The sequence below is a fragment of the Podarcis tiliguerta genome, assembly GCF_965153285.1.
Source record: "Podarcis tiliguerta genome assembly, chromosome: 2".
NCBI classification, from domain to species: Eukaryota; Metazoa; Chordata; class Lepidosauria; order Squamata; family Lacertidae; genus Podarcis; species Podarcis tiliguerta.
In genome coordinates, this window is record NC_139535.1 from 74583008 (window position 1) to 74603241 (window position 20234).

General features: G+C 39.9%; 2 protein-coding genes across 4 annotated transcripts in view; one reads left to right on the forward strand and one right to left on the reverse strand.

Moving 5' to 3' along the window:
- KCNIP1 (potassium voltage-gated channel interacting protein 1) overlaps nucleotides 1-20234 on the reverse strand; it is a 536992-nt gene that overhangs the window by 476664 nt on the left and 40094 nt on the right. The window lies entirely within an intron of this gene.
- LCP2 (lymphocyte cytosolic protein 2) overlaps nucleotides 18605-20234 on the forward strand; it is a 37532-nt gene continuing 35902 nt past the window's right edge. The window contains exon 1 of the mRNA XM_083430523.1: nucleotides 18605-18894. Within this exon, the coding sequence (XP_083286649.1) occupies nucleotides 18817-18894 (78 nt within the window). The 5' untranslated portion in view covers nucleotides 18605-18816. The remainder of the gene's footprint in view (nucleotides 18895-20234) is intronic.

Here is a 20234-nt window from a genome sequence, read left to right on the forward strand (position 1 = left end):
TTAGCAGCAAGAATAAAAACTACTTTTTCATTCTTTCTGGAAAGGTGATTCTACAAGGTCTCCTTCCTGTAGGTTCATGCAAATTTCCTCTTTCCTCAGAAATAAAAGCGCATCAGTGCCAAGCAAAAAGCACAGAAAGGAGTCTCTAGAAAAAGAGCAATGATTTGCCTTGAAAGATTTCTAGTTCCTGCTGGCCGATGAAGAAACACATATTTTAATGTGCCCATAGAGGATATGTTTATCAGTATCTCCAAATGTCTTTGCTTGTTATCCAATCAAACAGTATGGAGAGCATAACTGAGTATCAGTTGTTTGGTGGTAAAATCAAATTTAGAATCTTTTGGATTTATAAAAAAAATCTCATTGCCTAATCTGATTACCAGACTCCCTGATGGGAGTCATACTCATACTCACAGCAGGAGGTGAAACAAGAACCCCCAATTATTTATGAGCAAAGAATATAGCAAATTACTCTTGATGGTAGAGAATAATCATTCATGAGAAGAGATTTGAACATCTTTAGTACCTTAGAAAGTATGTTTTTAAACAGGGTTTCTGCTTTTATTCCTGGCTTGGGTCCATCCTTTAACAGGATGGCCATCTGTCAAGTATGCTTTAGTTGAGATCTCTGCATTTTTATTAAAGTTTAATAAAACCAAAACAGCTACAAAAAGTACAAAAAATAAGAAAAATACAGAGTCCTCTCTTAAAGATAGTTCTTAACCCTTACTACCCACAGAAGGTAGTAGCCCCTATCAGTTCTCCCTTGGTATCTTTCCTTTCCCCTCCAATCCTTTAACCCTGGGTGGGAGACCAACATTTCCCTGCATCATACTCAGGGTCCTTCATCAACCATCTCCAACCCCTTGAGTATACAATTGCTGCCTGGGACTAGGCACTTGCTTTGCAACAGATGGTTGGCTGGGGATTAGCTGTGTTATGGTTGTGGCTGGTGGAAGTGCAGCATGATTTGAATGTTCAAGGTGTGTGTGTGTGTGTGTCTGTGTGTGTGTGTAATTTAAAGCAGCTTCACACACTTCACATTGCAAGGTATACTGGGTATGGCAGCTGCTGTCTCCCAATATCCTTCCTTCTGAATGTAAGTGGGTGATGACATTCAGTGCCCTTACTCTGTTCTTGTGTCTAATTGTGATGCCCAGATTCTATTATTTAAGGAGATATGCAATATAGTGGCCTGCACAGTCTTTGGGAGAGCTTTAAAATAATTAAGTTTTCTTCTGTAATATAATTTGACCTTTCTGCTCCCTTAATTTACTATTATCTTTGCTTTCTGAACATTTGTCAGATTTTGATTCATTTATAGAAGGCATCTGGTAGATAAAAGGTTGGTTCCACCAAAGACATGTTTCATGAGATCTTTTCATCCTGCTCTGGCTAATCTGCTTAGCTTGTGCTGTGATCAATAAAGACTTTTAAATTGTATCAGTAAAAATTATTACGCTGTAAATCAAAACTCTCTCTCTATCAGGGAAATAATTATTTTTCTGCCTAAGTGTCAGAAATATTTTTTTTCCTTATAGAGTTCTGAATGCAAAAAAATAAATAAAAGACACCAGATTAATTTCCCAGTGTTGAAAGGATAATAAGGTATTTGGGTGGTTTTGGTATCATAGGAAGAATATCAAAAGGATGTCCTTCCATAATATGAACCAATATAAACTATCTAAGTTGCAAGACATACTTGCTCTTCATTCCCTGAGTTTTAACATTCTTACTTTACTGGAGTGGCACACCCAATTCAAATCAACCCTTCTGAAATTTAGTCCTGCTGCCCAATACTCTCGTCGGGTTATCTGTTTTATGAGTAAAGAGGATTGGGCCTATTATTTTTACAAGATGGTCCAATTTGGTAATTGTAACACCTAGCCTTTTGTTTAATCTTGATATTTTATTAAGGATTTTCTTGTTTTACAGAAGTAAGTGTAATGCCTCGTTGTTGTTTTTCCATGTAACATTTTTACAAATCCATTTCATTTGTTGAGGCATTAGGGGGAGAAGAAAAGAAAAAAGAAAGGGGGGTGGAGAGAGGGAAGATGGAAGGAGGTGGGGTCGGTGGCGGTGTTTCTATTATGTTTAATGTATGTAGAGTTTGGGGTCAGCGTTGTTTGTGTTGTTCACTTGTGTTCCTTTGGTGGTGAGAGAGGTTGGGGTTGGCCTAGGGTGTGATTGTTTGCTTGTGATTGGCTGTGGTGATCTCTAGATGTACCCATTGTTTTGTCTCATCTTCTAGTATATATGGGATTATATGGCGTGTTTGGTTGGCATTGTAATATGCTTCTATGTTCGGGATTCCCCATCTTCCTTCTGAGGTGGGGAGGTGCAGGTATTTGGGGCTTATTCTTGGTTTTTTATGTGAGAAGATGAAAGAGTGTAGTTTTCTCTGCCAACTGCGAAGTTGGGTTGAGGGGATCCAGATTGGGAGGGCCTGGAATAGGTAGGTTAGTTTTGGGAGTGTGATCATTTTGATCATGGCTATTTTGTCTGGGAGAGTGAAATTCATGTTATTCCATCTCGTTAGGTCTTTGTTAATTTGTCGCCACAGGGGCTTGTAGTTGTGGAGGTACAATTTATTGAGGTTTCTGGTTATTTGTACCCCTAGGTATCTGAACTTGGTGTGGCAAAGTTTTATTTTGGTGACCTTCGTGAGTTCCTTTTAGGTGTGAGGGGGGGTGTTGAAGCACATAGCTTCTGATTTTGTAAAATTTACCTGTAGGCCCGACAGCATTGCAAATGTGTTGAGTTCTCTGATTAGGGAGGTTGCTGCGCTTATGGGGTCTGGTGTTGTGACCATTAGGTCATCTGCAAAGAGCCCTAATTTATAGGTTCTGCCTTTTATTTCCACTCCCTTGATGTCTGTGGCTGCTCGGATGCGGATTGCTAAGGGTTCCAGAGCCAGGATAAATAAGAAGGGAGACAGTGGGCATCCTTGTTTCGTGCCTCTTTGGATAGCTATAGTATTAGAATCCATATTGTTAGTTCTGCATTTTGCTGAGGCTTGGGAGTATATTTGTTTGAGGATTTGTAGGAAGTTGGGGCCAAATTTCATGTTAGTTAGTACTGCTAATATGTATTTCCACTCTAAGCAATCAAAGGCTTTGAGGATGTCTAGGGACATAATTATCAATGGGAGTTTGGTTGCCTTGCTGTGCTCGATCAGGTTCAGTAGTTTCCTGATGGGGTCTGTTATATTGCGGCCAGGGACAAAGCCAGTCTGGTCTGGGGCTATTAACTTGTGTAGGAAGATTTTTAGGCGGTTGGCCAAGATTGATGTGAATATCTTGTAGTCTTGGTTTATTAATGAGATTGGGCGGTATGATTCTACTTTGAGGCTGTCTTTTAGTGGTTTTGGGATGGAGACTATTTTGGAGTGGGTCCAGGTTTTGGGGATGGGGCCCCCTTTTATGATGTCATTGAATAGGCGGGTCATGTAGGGCATCAAGGGTTCTTTGAATTTCCTATAGAATTCTGCTGTGAAGCCGTATGGTCCTGGGGCTTTGTGTGGTTTCAGGTTTTTGAGGACCGCATCTATTTCCTCTGGGGTGATAGGGCTGTCCATGAATTCCTGTTCCTCATCAGTTAGGATAGGCATGGTCAGTCCTGCTAGAAATTTTCTGATTTCCTTCTCTGGTGGGTTATGGGAGGTGTATAGGTTGGAGTAGAATTCTGCAAATTCTGAGGTTATTTCTTTGGGGGAGAATGTTATGTTGCCGTCTTTTTTGGTGATGCAGTGTATTCTTGTTTTGAGTGCTTTTTTCCTACATACCTAGCCTTTTGTTTATTTAAGGAAACACTTACACATGTTTTCTGCGGGGCAAATGTATGGCAACATTTGGGCTTTCTTTTACAACCATAATTGCTGCATTCAATGGGGAGTTGCGATTGTTTGTCCCAGTATTCCATAAACCACTGTTTGTAGCTGGATTGCATACCAAGAAGGGACAATACCATACTGCCTGTTAATAAAATGTTACAGAATATCAGGCAGCTACTTGATTTATTCTGTACAGAGTATGAAACTGATAAAGCACACTGGAGTTTTAAAAGTAATTTCATTCCAAATATTGAAAACATCCATGAGGAAAATATGCTTGATTTGAATTGGATTTAGGCCCAGTTCTGAGTCTCAGCTAATGATTCTTTAATAATGATACAGCAAGCTCACTATATAAAATATATATCAATAAATATTATTATTATGGTTCAGAACTGTTTATATGCTTCTGAGAAATGCCAAGAAGCAACAGTGAGAATATTTTAGTATAAACGGCAGCCGCCTAAGTCAACATGTATACTTGTTAGAAAGGCAGTGTATTAAATATTTAATAACTTTCCTGATTATATGACCTAAGGACACAAAGCAAATTTTATAGCCATTACTAAGCATGTTTCTTAACTGAACAATACTGGGATCAGTCTGAGACCAGAGCTTTAGCTTAGATAAATTTCAAAATATTAAATTTTGCCAAGAAACCTACTATCCATAAAACACCCCAATACAAATGCTCAGCCTAGTGAAAGGTTCCCAACACATACTCCTAGGGGGAGATTTTGGCAAGGCTGAGGCCTCAGAAGAGAATGAGCACTAGCTGACATACATGCATTGCTAAGAGTAAAGTAAAAGAGGCTCTTAAAACTGTGGTCGTTTACCACTGGTTCTTCAAGTAGTCATCTCTGCAGACATGCATGGCTTCTGCCCTTGCACTGGGAATCATTTTGGAACTTTCTAGAGATACACAAGTGCTTTGGCAGGCAGCATGCTCCCACTCTTAGTACACACACCGAAGAGGCCAAAGCTCCCATGCAGTTCCTTTTGGTCAGCACCATGGCATTATCAGTAGGGAGTTTCACTCATCTTCTGAGCTCAAGCTACATTGTGTAAAAATGGGGTTCAATCCAATGGTGTCACTCAGCTGGTAGTAAGGCTTCCTTCGGTATAATGGGGAGGGAAGCAATTTTCAGCTATTCCAACCGTCTGAAGCAGAGTTCTAGATGTGGGGACTGCAGGAAGGATGAAGAATCACTTAAAATTGCAGTGCATTATGTACATGTCAAGCTTTCATCTGAAAAATGTATGGGCTCAAAAGCAGACATTACATATGTAATTAAAAAAACACCTACAGGGGTATATCACATTGCTCACGTGGACATGAAAGCAGAATCATGTCTGTCCAACCGTTGCATCTTGTGATATTTTTTGGAAATGTGGAGTAGAAATATTTAGGTAAATAATGAAGGTGGTACATAATAAATGGAAAACTTGGCCCCAATAATATGTCTTGGGTTCATGAAACTTGTGGCACCAGGAAGCCTGTGCGTATGTTCTGGGTGCTAAATGCATGTTCAGTGATGTTAAGGAACAAAAGGTGCACAAATCCTAACGGATGGATTTCATTTTGCATTGTGGGTTTTGCAATCATTCTTGTGCATGAATATTTCACCAACTCAAAAATGAACTGTGCCTATTCTGTGCCCACCAAAAATAAATTTCTGCCCAAGTCCATGCACACACACACACATCACAAACAATTATTTTGAAAGAGATGGTTGGTTGTATAAACCACGTAAGCATTTTAGCAATTCAACATTGTGTGTGTGTGTGTGTGTGTGTGTCAAAATCTGAATGTTGAATTATGGAAAATTGAATTTTCCAAGCATTTAATACAGGTGTTTCTCACTGCTGGACAATTTCATTATAATGACTTCCGAAAGATAAGCCAGCTACATTTAACGTTTATCATTTTATAATTTTATTATTTTATTTTGAGAGGAATGTGGGATTAGCAAAGTCATCAGCAGCTTTGTGGATACTACCTGCTGTGCCTAACTTGTTACTCTCTTGCTGGGATTGTAATTAGAGTTTAAGAAATTTGACCATAAAACTCATTAGTATTAGCACACTTGAATTTTGTGCGTGTTTAGCTAACTTCATTTTGCGGCCTGCAATTGCTTATTCTTCTCTATTTTCCTTCCCAAAAAGGATGCCAGAGGGGCTGGAGCAGATGCTACTGCCGCACAGATGATCACTTTTTCCTTCAACCTCCTGTTGTGAAGAATCCTTGGCATCAGTGCCCAAACCCTATCAATTTGTACAAAATATTGGACTGAATCCTCTGCTACACATCCAATCTATAAAAGCAGAGGCTTTAAATAGCTAGAAGCAATCAGTGACCATGCACACATAAATAAGCACAGTGTTCAATCCAATATAATTGTAATAATAATAATAGATAAAATAGTAAATAAATAAAGACAATGCAAAATATGACCGGGGAGCACGAACAATATAATGGCTTTAAAGGCTAATATACAATGATGTCTGAGAAGCAATCCCTCAATGAGGAATGTAATGTGACACGGTTGTTTGACTTTCCATAGTAGTATCACTCCTCTTTTGTGGGTTATTTATGCAGAAGGTCCCAGGTTAAATCCCTGGCATCTACAGGTGGGGCTGGGAATGTCCTTTCTGAAACCCTGGAGAACCCCTGTTAGTCAGTGTAGAAAACTGTGAGCTAGATTGACTGATGGTCTGGTGGTGTAAATCATTTTCTTATGTTCCTATTTCTCTGCAGCACAAACCACCATTCTCAATGCTTGCTGTGTGGAAAAATCAGAGGTGTGACCACCTGTCAAATAATTAAGACTGATGGGTGTTTCCCACCCATAAACGGCATCCCCTTGAGACACGTATGCCACTATAATGTCAAGGAGGAAAAGCATTATAGTGGAAGCTGCAAGAGATTTTTTGGTGGTGGTTTGAGAATTAATTGTGTTCCATCAGTTCTTACCCAGAAGAACTGTGACTGTAGTCTTAAAAATAAAATTGCTCAGGAAGAAAAAAATATTAAAGTAATTTTAGTGTCCTAACTCATTTCTGCTTTGAATTTCAGGTGAAGGATATCCAGTGCTAAAATGATGAGTGTTTCTTGTCCTGGTGTTATAGAGGGGATTGCTCAATGTTTGGCAACCATGTTTAGAGCAAGATCCCTGTACCACTAAGTGTGCTTTTGGGCACCAAACATGGCTATCTGGATACTGTATGGCCTTTTTGCAAGTCTAGATTTATGAGGAATCATTAACTTGGAGCCTCAGGTGAGTTAGCAGTTAGTTACAATATCAAAATAGAACCTGTTTGAAGCTAGGTTCTCTGGAGTGGAAAATTTTACATTTTACATTATGGAGATGGACGCAGCAGGGGGATAATTGAAGGGATGCCTTTGTGGCATGGATGGAAGCCTACTTGAATAACAAGGGACAGGTTAGCTTTTACAATTGCTGCAGTTGAGGGATTCTGTGAGTTTCCAATCTCCTTCCACAAGCCTCAAGTATAGTCCTGAGTATTGTATGATTAATGCTAAGGTGTGATTTTGGATATGCATATCTTTGTACATGGATATAAGGACTAGGAACCTCCTCCCCGTACAAACACATCACATCAAAAGTAGAAACTCAGTTAGAACCAGTGGTATTCAATGAAATTTTTCGTAGGGGAACAATTAGCGCCAGAGGTTAGTGCTTGCGAGGGCGATGGGGGGGGGGAGTAGTGTGCTTGACGTCCTTGATGTCGCACGCATTAGCATCGTGCCTCTCTCCCTAAGCCGGTCAGAAGCTTCCTGGGCTTTAGGAAGGACGCACCTGGCTTTAAAACTTACTGGGAACATTAAGGGAGTTAGCCTAGTTGCCCATGTCTACTGACCATGCACCACTGGTTGGAACAATTCATGGAATCATAGAATTGTAGAGTTGGAAGGAGACCCCAAGGATCATCTAGTTCAATCCCCTGCAATGCAGAAATAACAGCTAAAGAATCATTGACAGATGGCCATCCAACATCTATTGAAAAACGTTCACTGAAGGAGAGGCTAAAACCTTCAAATAAGGTAGTCTGTCAGAAATTTCTTCCCAACGTTTGGTCTGAATCTTCTTTCTTGTAATTTGAATCCATTGGTTCTGGTCCTACCCTATGGAGTAGCAAGAGCAACCTTGCTCCATCTTTCATGTGATAACCCTTTGGATACAGTATTTGAAGGTGGCTATCAAATCACCTCTGTCTTTTCTTCTCCAGGGTAAACATACATAGCACCCTCAACCATTACTTATAAGGCTTGGTTTCCAGACCCTTTATCATCTTGTTCACCCTCATTTGCACACATTCCAGCTTTTCAATATCCTTCTTAAATTATGGTGCCCAGGACACAGCACTCTAGATGGGGTCTGACAAAAGCAGAATAGAGTGGCACTATAACTTATTTTGGTGAAGTGAAACCAGCTCTCCCTGCTCAGTTTTCTAGACTTAGATGATCTTAGAATTTAAAGAAATAATTATAGGGTAATTCAGTCCATCCCCTGCATGAAGCATTGCCGCCTTTTTGTGCATGTATGTGTATAGGAGAAGGGTACAGTGGGGAAAAGAGAGGTATCATACTATAGAGTAAGATAATACAACGGAATGTAGTGTATGCCGAAGGGGAAGATGTTACTAAAGCTTATTTGAAACATATATGCTTATGCAATGTCCAACGCTTATGAATTATTGGACAAAATTATAAGTATGTATAAATATGACAACTCTTGCAACATATTAACAGATTGCTTTTAGATGCAGATTGTGTATGGATCTCTACTGTTCACAACAATAACAATGCTCTGAACCAGAGATCCATGTGCATTCCAGCATATTTGATGTTCACACTAATCTGCTTCGTTTGTTTAAATTAGCTGGAAAACCATTGCTGCTGAGGGAGCCTCTTATGTACACACTGGAATAATTGGCATCTGAAACAGATCACTGGAGTGGGGCAAATGAATAAGGAGTTCTACATTGATTGCTCAGCATAAATATTGTTTACAAACACCCATTAATAATTAATTAATGGCAGCCTAATTAAAACACCACATTTTTAAATTCTGTAATCACTTTAGTTAATTAAGAGTGGCTTTTGTCCCTCCCAATGTGAATATTGCCTGCTGTCATTTACCAAAATTCTCCTACTTAGCAGAGCCATCTTCCAAGAACTCAGAATAGAGTTATGCTTCTCACTGGAAAGCACCTTAGGAGCTGAGCTGAGAATGTATTATTTATGCCTTCTGAGGTTACGTCACAGAGTCAAACTGTGTTGCAAGCAGGAATGAGGCAAATGAAGAGCAGTAGAGAATCAGCAATGAAAACTGAAGCAGCACTTTCAAGTAATTTGTTTAATAACGTGTCCCGGGGAGAAAGACAAGGGCAGAGGAAAAGCATGAGTGGTATCAGAACTGCATGTTCAGGTCACAATAGTTGATTTATAGGAAGGCAGCTGTGATTCTGAGACAGAAAGAAGAACTCACTGATTCAGCATGAAAACTGTACAATTGGGTTCTCATTGCTTTCAGTGATCAGAGTGAACAAGAGAAGATTGCTGATAAGTGCCATGAGTAGCTGTGACGGTAATATGAATTAAGGGCTGCTCTGTCTGATGTCATATAATGGTTTTCTAATAGTAAGAAACTGAACAGAGAGATGCTTCAGGAAGGAATAAGAAAGTATTTCAACAATTAATTTTTTTAAATTTTGGGTTTTTAAAAATACTGGCCAAAACTTCTACTATAAGTGAAGAACTGTGATGAGTGGATACTACCTGCTGTGCCTAACTTGTTACTCTCTTGCTGAGATTGCAATTAACTGACTAAGAAACTGGCTAAGAAAAAATTATTCAAGGGGGCATTAGGAAACCTCAGTTGTCATTTTGATTTGGTAGCTTGACTTTTATGTCATGCAAGGAAAGTAAGTTCATTAGGAACATTATATGGAGGCAGGTAATTAGTCAATGTGGCTCAGTATTGTCATCAATACATTGATTGCTAGCAGCTCTCTTGAATTTCAGACTACACCCAGGCCAACAATGCCTAGTCCATATCTATACATCAGAAAGAATATCTGCACAGTTACTTCAAATAGAATTCTCATTATACCAGAAAAATGCAATGCATACAATAGCCCCAAGTATGTGCTGGGCTTAAGAACCCAGCCACAGCTTTTGCTTCAAATACTTTTTCCTTTCTTTCTATGACTCGACCACCAGCTGAAAAACAGTCTCCTAAAGGTTGGCAATTACATCCAGGAATTTTCCAAAATGTACTGATTTTAGAAGTCCTGAGCAGCAGTAACTTCCAGATACTTCAGAATGCAATGGCTTGTGAGAATTGTCCTGCAGCAATAACCTGGCTAACAGAACAGTCTTTGCATGTCTACTCAGATATATATAAACAAGAAATCTGTTTTCTTAAACTAAAAAAGTGCCGGCAGCCTGTGGGTGAAGAAAAAAACCCAGTGTGCTTCCTACAGTGCACATGGATCTCTAGTTTGGTGGTTTTATTTTTTGAACAGTAGATGATCTTTGTTTGCATTAAACAATCAAGCCACTGACACTTGATGGTAAGCAAATGTCAACAACAAATCTTTGAAATATTGGGTTTTTCTGAAATAGTATTGCTTTGGGGCATAACTTTATCTTCAAGGAGAGAACTGAAATGAATCACCCTGTCTGAGAAAATACTGCTTTGCTGCTTACTAAATTCAAGGGGCATCAAGACACCTCAATTATTGAACTACAGTTCTTTATAGCTTTAATATGCTTTACTGCTACCAGCAGCATATCTATAAGTTTATATAAACATAAATTTATATCACAATCCCATGCATGTTTACTTGGAAGTAAGTCCCATCGTGGCCAATGTAACTTTCTCCCTAGTAAGCTCAAGTGGGACTGCAGCCTTAATATAGCATATAACCAATGACAACATATATGTAAAACAACCAGTGCATGCATGAACCTATCCATACCAAACTACAGGGCAAAGCAAGGCTGGATATGTGACTGAAGCCTCTGTTGCTGCCTGTACCAGTTTCTGGAAGAAGCAACATTGCTGCCTTTTTTTGGAAATCAATAGAGACAATGGGAGGCTTGGTTATAAATCTTATTCATTAAGACAATGATGTGTGAACCAAACTAATGTCCCTCTCTTACCTAGTTAGCAAATCTAAATAGGCTTAACCTTTTCGTAAAAGGAAGCACATTATTATTGATGTTTCCAAAGTGGCCATGTTTTATAGTAGTAAGAATAGTATGCCAACTGCAGAGAAGAAACTTCTTCCCTTGAGAGTTTGCCATTAAGGTTTAATATTTGCACTATGCTTTCTTTGAAGTACCTATCATCTGCTCACATCACATAACATCGCCGCACAAAATCATTTGGGCTTTTTTCCCTCTTTAATGTCAAGGTCTTGCTAACATCACACTACCCTCCTCATTATCAGAACATAAAGTACATTAGACTGCTGCTCATAAACACTTGGCAATAGGAAACAGAAGTCAATTTGCTAACAGTTTGCTTTGTGGAAATGCTTTTCCATGAAGGTGAAAGTCATATGTAGACAGATGATGTCATTTAAACACCCTTGAACATAGTACTTCAAAAGCAGCTTGTAAATGCAATCAGATTTTTATTTTTTTTATCCAATGAGGGATGTTAACTGGAAATGGAAACTACACAACACAGTTAATGCATTTTTCTTTGGAAAACAAACCCCTCAATGCCATGAAGATTCCACAATTCAAAGTCTTGTAGCAATAACTTGGCTAACAGCATAGGCCTAGTCATGTCTACTCCAAAGTACATCTCACTGTTTTCAATGGAGCTTACTCCCAGGTAAGCATGCACAGAACTGCAGCCTAGGCATGCTTCCAATATATTGTTAAACATTCCTCCTTTCCCTGACACAATGAGAAATCCAAGGGCAACACTACTGCCTTTTATTTGCTTTGATGACTGAGGCTTAGGGAGTCTTTATAATATACATTTTACTTAAATATATACAGGTAGTTCTGCTAACTCTGCACCAAATTCCCAAAGAAGCCCCCTCCCAGCCCCTCTCCAGTTTCAGCTAAATCCAACCCAAAAACCCTCTGAGCTCCTAATTCAAAATACAAGTTGTTGTTTTTACATACTTCTGCAAAAATCTCAGACCCCAGCTTCTACAGGTAGAGTGGACTGCACCACAAAATTCTATACAGGTAGAAAACTAGAACAGAGGCAAGTGGCTCATGACAGATCCTCCCCTGAATAACAGACATTCTCACGTTTAAAAGAAGACCTGATATACTACTGCTTCAGTTACTAAAATATAAAGGCCACTGGCAGAAGACACAGCAGTTTCAGTCAGAAAGCAAAGCCATTACTGCCTAATGATGCGTTTAAGCCTTGAGTGAGGCCACTGCAATTATGATACAAACTGGATGCAAATAAAAACAAGCAGTCACTGGTCTGTTGGTCTCCCTCCCTCCGTCCCCCCCCCCTCTCTCTCTGTGGGGGGGGGGACTCAGCTATACAGCTGCAAATAATTTTTTTTGAATGTGTTGTAAAGTGCAATATACAATTGTGACACTAGATGGTAACTGTGAGCTGCAGCAAATTCTATGCCTTTTTCAAAACCATTTTTTAAAAAAGCATTTTCACAATGTTTTTATCGTGTGTATAGATTCCACTGGTGTGGGTGTGTGTCACATGTGAAAATAAAAAGCTAGAATTTTAATGCTTTAGTTGCTGGCATGAAAGCTGCTTGCAACTGCAGGTAGGTAACACTCCCACCAAAAAGCAGGCTGCCCCTTTAATATTTTTTAACACTGAAATGAAGTGATGCTTTCTGCATCTTAAAAATATAGGGAAGGCTGAATGTTGATGATGTTTTATTTAATACATTTATACATTGCTCAGTATTTAAGATAGCCTCTTCATAGCTGTCAACTTTTCTCTTTTCTTGCAAGGAATCCTATTCGGAATAAGGGAATTTCCCTTTAAAAAGGGGATACATTGACAGCTATGAGCCTCTTAGTGGCTTACAAAATAACTCGTGTATGTGTAAATAAAACAAACAATGAAACTGAGAAACTACAGTGTAATGCAATGCAATATTACGTAAAACTATAATACAATGCAATCAAACAACAACCACTCCCCAAATGATTGTACTGCAGATCTCTTTAATAAAGTGGCAGCTCTAAATCTACAGCACAATCACATCCTTTCCCCTCTCATGTTAAGCACTTTGCCAATGTAAGAGGGATGTGGGCCACCTCCTTTAAAGCACCATCCAGATGCCTTCAGACATTGCATTTCGTGTACCGACCATCTGAGCCATGTTAACACAAGCATCTTTTCAAGTGACATGGTCTTCCATGAATAATTCCATACAATTGGACGTTATAGTGGAGAGTAGGGGCTGTTTAAGTTTGACTTTTCTGCTCTATATAACTAAGAGAGTGGCAAACAAAATCAAACTTTAAAAATTTTTTCAAGGTAATTAATTATTCATTAAACTATCTGTAGACAACTAAAAGGTGCATTTATGTTAATGCTATTAAAAATGTATAGTTGGTAATGAATGGAGAGTGCCCAGACACCTTCTCTTGGAGTTTAGATGTTCGTTTGTTATCGGCACCAGCTAACGGATAATGCTAATGGGTAATAGAATTTCTTGTTCTTAAAGGGGAAATCCTTTGGTAACCAGGTATGAAAAATGTGAGGAACACAACCCTCCTGGCATTTTATCACTGAAGAATTCAATATGGGGGTGGTATGCTAGAATGCTTCCAAATGATTTTTATTTGGCTGTAAAAACATACAAACCACAGTACCCTGCATGTAAAAATAGCCTTCATGTCAGGAAGAATGCTAGGCTAGAACCAGACACATGATAGATTTCTAAGGGCAGGAAATGTGTTTACAACTGAGAATACTGAAACATGCAGTACTCCTGCCCCCTGCTCGATTGTGAAGTACCACAGTCTCATTGGATTGTACCACATGCTTTTTCTGAGCATGTAGTTCTGCACTAACACATTCTTTTTTTAAATGAACCCAACCCATTTTCTGTACTGCTGTTTTAATATTCCAATCATGCCTACATTTGTTAAATTAAAGGACAGTCAAAACAAATCAATTATATACTGTACATACCAGACATGTTCTTTAAGTTTGAGGCTTGTTAGCTCTACACACACACACACACACACACACACACACACACACACATTTGGGAAATAATACTTTCTTGCCAAGTGTACCCAGATTGTTATACTTTTATAAGACCTCTATCCAACTTCTCCATCAACCATAGCTTCTTCTTTTCTCTACTCAACTTCAGCTGAGCTTTAATGGGAGCTGCTTCTGCCATTTCTAATATTCATACGAACACATAAGGAGATGTGGTTTATGTGGCTTGGTGGGAAAGATGTGGGATGCAGAGCTGAGTTAAAATTCTCACTCAGACATTGACTTATTGTATTAAATTGGGGAAGTCACTGGCCCTCTTCAGGAATACTCTAAACGAGTTCAGCAAACAGGCTTGCAGAGGTTCTTCATGTGTTTTAGAACCATGGAAAGTCTAGGATTTAAAATGCGTGGGAGCTTCCACATGAACAGGAGTCCCAACTTCAGACAGTCTTACATGACTTCCAATATGACAGGGATTGAAAACACACTTGTCCCCATGGGCCCCCTGCCTCATGTGTTCACAGAGCTTGGTTAGAGAATATTTAAAGAGGGTTGCTGGTTCTCAGCTTCAGTTACCCCATTGTAAACTGAATTATAAAACTGAACCAAATCATTGTTCACGACAGTAAAGTCTGGCATCATATATTGTAATGTCGCAAAAAATATTCACAGAATGACACTAACCCTTTTAAAAAAATAAATCATGTTTTTATACACACACACACACACACACACACATAATTTTTAAAGACAGTGATACAAAAAAAGAAAAAAAAATCCCTCACAGCAGATGCTTTGAAAGTGCAGTATGAAGGAAGGAAATCCTTCTGGTCACTTGGTTCTTGTTGCTTCTATTAACTTTGTCAGAATATGAACTGAATTACACCTATTTAAACTTTACTGGAAGATTATTGGACCCTCTTGCTGTTTGCTTCTAATATCTTGAACTGCTATTTTCATATTCTAAAGGATCTGCCTCAGCAGAAAAGCAGTCATTTACTTAGTCTTTGGCAAAAGACAATATGCTAGGTCCTAAATTCAGCACAATAATGTGCAACCTAGGTCAGCCTCTCCTCTGTAGATCAAGATAGAAGATATCTGCAGTTCCTATTTTACTCTTCTGAGTCTGGCAGGTAAAAGTCCTAAGATGGTCAATTTGCAGTTGATTCATAATTTGTCATGTTAACCAGTTAAATGCAAATACACTTGAATACTTCAGTATAAAAACTCCAGTATAAATACTTTTCTGAGATGTTAAAAGACGTGTGAAAAGGCTTGCACAGGTTTTTTTAATCACTTTTGACCAGAAGAAATGTCCATATTTTATACCTTTCATTCAATGTTAATTGAAGTAGCACAACATAACTAAAATAGCTTTAAAAATAAGCAAGTGGGTCCATAGTTCCAGCCCCCTAATTAAACTTTACCCACACCATTAATCAATTAAAATGTCAATTTGATTAACATACTGTACCTATTAAAATGAAAAGTTTGCAACCCAAAAGAAATTCAGGTGTAACTACGAAGCTGTGCCTTGATGTGCTAAAGGCCAGTATCTTCCTTCATTTTGACTATCTGGCTGAAAGAGCATCCATCTTCCCAAAGTGCTCTTGCATGTATGTGTTTTCTGCTTCACTGAGCAAATCAAATACTTGCCGATGTTAGTTCAGTTGTAGAACCTCTCAGCATGCAACATCATCGCCCCATAATATTTATGGAGAAAAGGTGTCAGCCATGCATGACACTTTTCCAAAGTTATAGATATTTTTCTCAATCTCATTATGCCTTTGTATCACTCTGCAAGACTTTTAAATATTGAGAGAGATAAGCTTCAGTAAGGACATTAACCTTGTGTTCGAAGTTGCATTCTCAGAGTCAACCTGAAATAAGAGATTCCAAAGTGAGTTTTCATCTTTCATGGGCAGTACTGTAGAAATGCTGAGCAGAACTCACTCTTTTATAGAATTTAACACCAGAGAATGCCATTGATGCAGCTATACAGCACAGAATCTAATCCAGTGCACACTGTGCGCATACTGCATGTTTCGTAAGTCTTTAGGTTACTGCCTTGCCAGAAAATGGCTTGCATTGGCACAGATGCAGCAGCAGCATATGCTGAGTGAGGCAAGCATGGCAAGACCTCCAGCTATGCTGTGAGTCAAGTTCATTGCTAATGTAACAGCTTACCTCTCTGTGTCAGGCAGCTGGTAATAATACACTACTAAATAATTTTGTAGCCCACATTTCACCAATACAGAAAAATAAAGCAATCGTAAAACAATTAAAAATGATTCAAATTAAGTCAAGAACAAAAAGCAGAAAAATTAACACCACAAACCAACAGCGACAATGTAAGCTAGCAGCTGAAAATGGGTTGAAAGAAAAGTGCTACTTGCACGCACAGACACAGTAAGTCCCTTGCCAAGAAGCTGGTGGCAGAGGGATGCAGAAGTAGAATAATCATAGTACAATGTTCTTGGATCAAAACAGCCCATAACTTTTATTTATTACAAATGTAAGCAGGCTTTGGCTTAGGCAATGTGTATCCTGAATGATCCAGGATGATGGATGATGACCATTGGAGGTTGATTGTGAGATAAGGTTGCCCTATGACATACATCAAATAGAAGCAACCCATCAGGACTGCCACCTTGGGGAGTGCTATGGCCCTCAACCCCCATCTGGGTGTAGGGACAGAAGCACCTCCTCGAGGATACTTTTAACAAGATACCCCCATTTCCTTGGAGGGGGAAGGCAGACACTTAAATCACACTCCCTCCACTACTGATGAAGTATCCAACCCAATGCCTTATCTGCCCAAAGTTGTGACAAATGCTGAGATAGGGGGGAAAAAAAAAAAAACTCAGACAGGCCCAATTTGTCTGGAGGAGAAATTCCTTCCTGATCCCAAATCCAGTGACCTAAACTTTCATAGCAAGGACATAACCATGCTAACGAGGTGGGAGAGAGACTAACTGGCAACCAAACGTGGAGGTGGGCCTGAATATATCCCCAGGGAGCAACAGAGTCCCAGTCAGCGCCGCCTCTGGGCCTGCTTGTGGATTGATCAGTGGGTGAGAAATTCAAATCCCAGTTGCCGTTGGGAGAAGACATGACGTTCCCTGCCAGCTGTTGAGATAGCTGCTGGCAATGGTGGGGGGGTTGTGTGGAGCCACAACTGCTGCTTCATATTGCATGCTGAGCGGAACATGCCCACAGCACACTAGAACAGCAGGTGCTAAATTCACAGCCTATGGAAACACAAGTTCTGTGGCAGCGACTGAGAAGGGTTTGCTTCTTATGAAGTCAAATCTAATCACACACTCTAGGGAGGTTCACTTTGACGTGCTTTCGAACTGCTAGGTTGGCAGGAGATATGTAACAGTAGATGTCTTCAAATGTGGGTTATTCTGTCCTCAATCACAAGCAGGGACGGAGCTACCTGCCCCGGCACCCAGAGCAGCACGGGGGTGGGGCTAGCTGCCCGCAGGGACGGGGCTAGCCACCCACATGGCAAGCATCCCTAGTCACCTTCTGCCCGCATGGCGAGCATGGGGGGGCGCTGCTAGCCACCTGAGCAGCCCTAGTGGCCCGCTGCCCTTGCAGCAAGCTGACACCCGGTGCACACCGCACTCCCCGCACCTGCCTTCCTCCACCAGTGATCACAAGGAGTAAGGTGACTGTACTTGTATGCATTCTTACATAGAACTAAGCCCCAGTGTGTCTCCCTAGCACACGTTTTTCAGACTGCGATGTTTGAAAAGCTAAAGGGATGCATAGGTTAGGGATACTATCCTCATACTCTAAGTTCTGCTCACTCCGCACTTTGGTTCTAACACCTGGAATAAGGCCTTTTAAGATCAAACATATCTATCCTACTCCTAGTTCAAGTTATGAACAAATTCAGTATGTGAATGCAAATAATTGAACTTTGCTGCCTTCTTGTGGTAATACGGAGAATTTGCTGTCAATCCTTTCTTTATAGAACTGAATAAGCCTTACCTTCACCATTTTGGGGATAATGACATAGGCTGAGGCCTGGTCTAAAGACAAAGCAGAACAAGATGATAGAATCTTGATTTGGTAGAGTGGGCTGTACCATTTCAGTCTGTATGGATGCACCTCACATTTCTAATGTTCCCCCGTATTAATGTTCCCCCACATTAAAGCTCTCTACAGAAAATGAAAACAAAAAATATGACGGGGGGTGGGAGGGAGATTTGGCTTAGTGTTCTCTCTACTGTGCTAATTTCTCTTTGCTGCAACTATGTTTCTAAGTAGAGCATTCGAAAATATAATCCCTGCTTGTAATGTGGGGGGTATTACCACCTCTACCAGCTCAGAACTTTGCCATCACATTCTTTTTAATGTGTGTAGACCCAGACATCAGTGACCACTAGCTTTGCTTCACATTGGACAGGGGGAAAAGTTTCCTGGGTCATATCATTTCTTCCTTGTCACTGTAAACCCTTCTTTTGCAATGGTAGGATTGAGCCCCGTGGTTCCTTGTTTACGTATTTAGATTCAGAAAAAGGAAGTGGTGGAGTTGACTAACTAGCTGACGGGTTTTCTGAGAAAGAAAAGAAACCGTTTGGTTCACACCGGAAGCTGTTGCTCTGAGCAGTTTATTTGCAGCACAGTTTTGAAGAAAGAAAAAAACTTGGGAATTTACCAGTCTGGGTCACTGTGTGGGATGAGTCCTGTTCTTGGATCACTCGCAAGATAGGCATTAACAGGCTTGTAACTGGCTAGGCAAGAAGAAGAGAAATGGATTCACGAAACACTCCCTATCGCTCAGAAGTGGCCCGCTGGTCCCCAGATGAGTTAGCAAACTACTTCAAGAGGGTAAGTTTTGCTGCTCTAACTTTATGCTACAAAAAAATATTTTTGTTACATGTATGAGATGATCATTTTATATGAATCCTTGAGAAGTCATTTCTGATAGACTTTATGCCTCCTTCTGAATGTGATGGAACTTGTTAGAAACTTCCTAATTCACTTTTCTGAAAGGAAAGGATCCTGTCTCAACCCATCCCTATCCTTTCTCTTCACTGAACTGGGATTCTAACTTCTGTTCTGTGAATAAAAACTGAGTTCCATTTATAGAATGGGTCTTCCTCCTCACACCCCTTGCAACCCAAAAGTCCACTTCTGATGGTTGGAGAACCCTTCAAAACAGCATGACGTGGCACAAGAACAGGAGGGAAGGAATCACAGAAAGCCAGGAGCAACATGTAACCATACCGTCTGCACATGTAACCATACCTTCTGAGCCAGGCTATTGTCAGTCCCTAACTTGTCACGTCTTCTCTGCCATGTGTATCAAATATGGATTTGTAAGCTCCCTGACAAAGGACTGTGGCCCTTCAGAACTCTATATAGAACCTAGCATGTAGTTGGAGAGAAATGAATGTTGTTTAAACAATTAGGAACACTAGTGATTCATCGGGCACTCTGGTCCAATATATGAGCACATCAGTCACAGGTTGTCCACCCATTCCAGTGGCAAGATACTAGCAACGAAACAATGAAAGGCCTGTCCTCCATCATTTGTCAAAGAAGGTTTCACCCTGATTTTACTTTAAGTGAGAGAGAAGCTTCACATCAGGGCATGAGGAGCCCAGAGGACGAGTGAGCTGCCTCCATGATGTTTGCAGCCTACGGATGAGGCTAAAATGCTGGGGAACCTTTGCTGTGAAGGTGTATTTCCAAAGAACCTAGAAAATACATTTTTATTTCCACATATTTATTTATCTCATAAATCCTCATATTCATTTTCATACAACTTAGCTCCAAAGTTCAGAGAATTTCAAAAATCTGAATGTATTTGTAAATGGCTACAATCTCTGTTACTTTCACTCCAGTTGGCTATGAGGTTCTGTGTGTTTCCATAGGCAAATTGCATATCTCTCAGCCTAGCTTACATCACAGGGTGCTGCTGCAACAATCAATAAACTCAAATGCATGCCATGGGGGAATGGGATAAAATATTAAATTTACATAAGCAATCTAGGAACTTGTAACTTTCTTTGCAAAGTATAAGGTTTGTTTTCCTTTGAATACTTTCACAGTAGTTCACATTTTGGCAGTGTTCAAATTGCAGGGGAAGAAGTCTATGGCTTAGTTATTGCTTTAGAAAGTGGTAGAGAGGTTTTCTGATCTAGAGTTCTTCCTTGCTTTGCTTA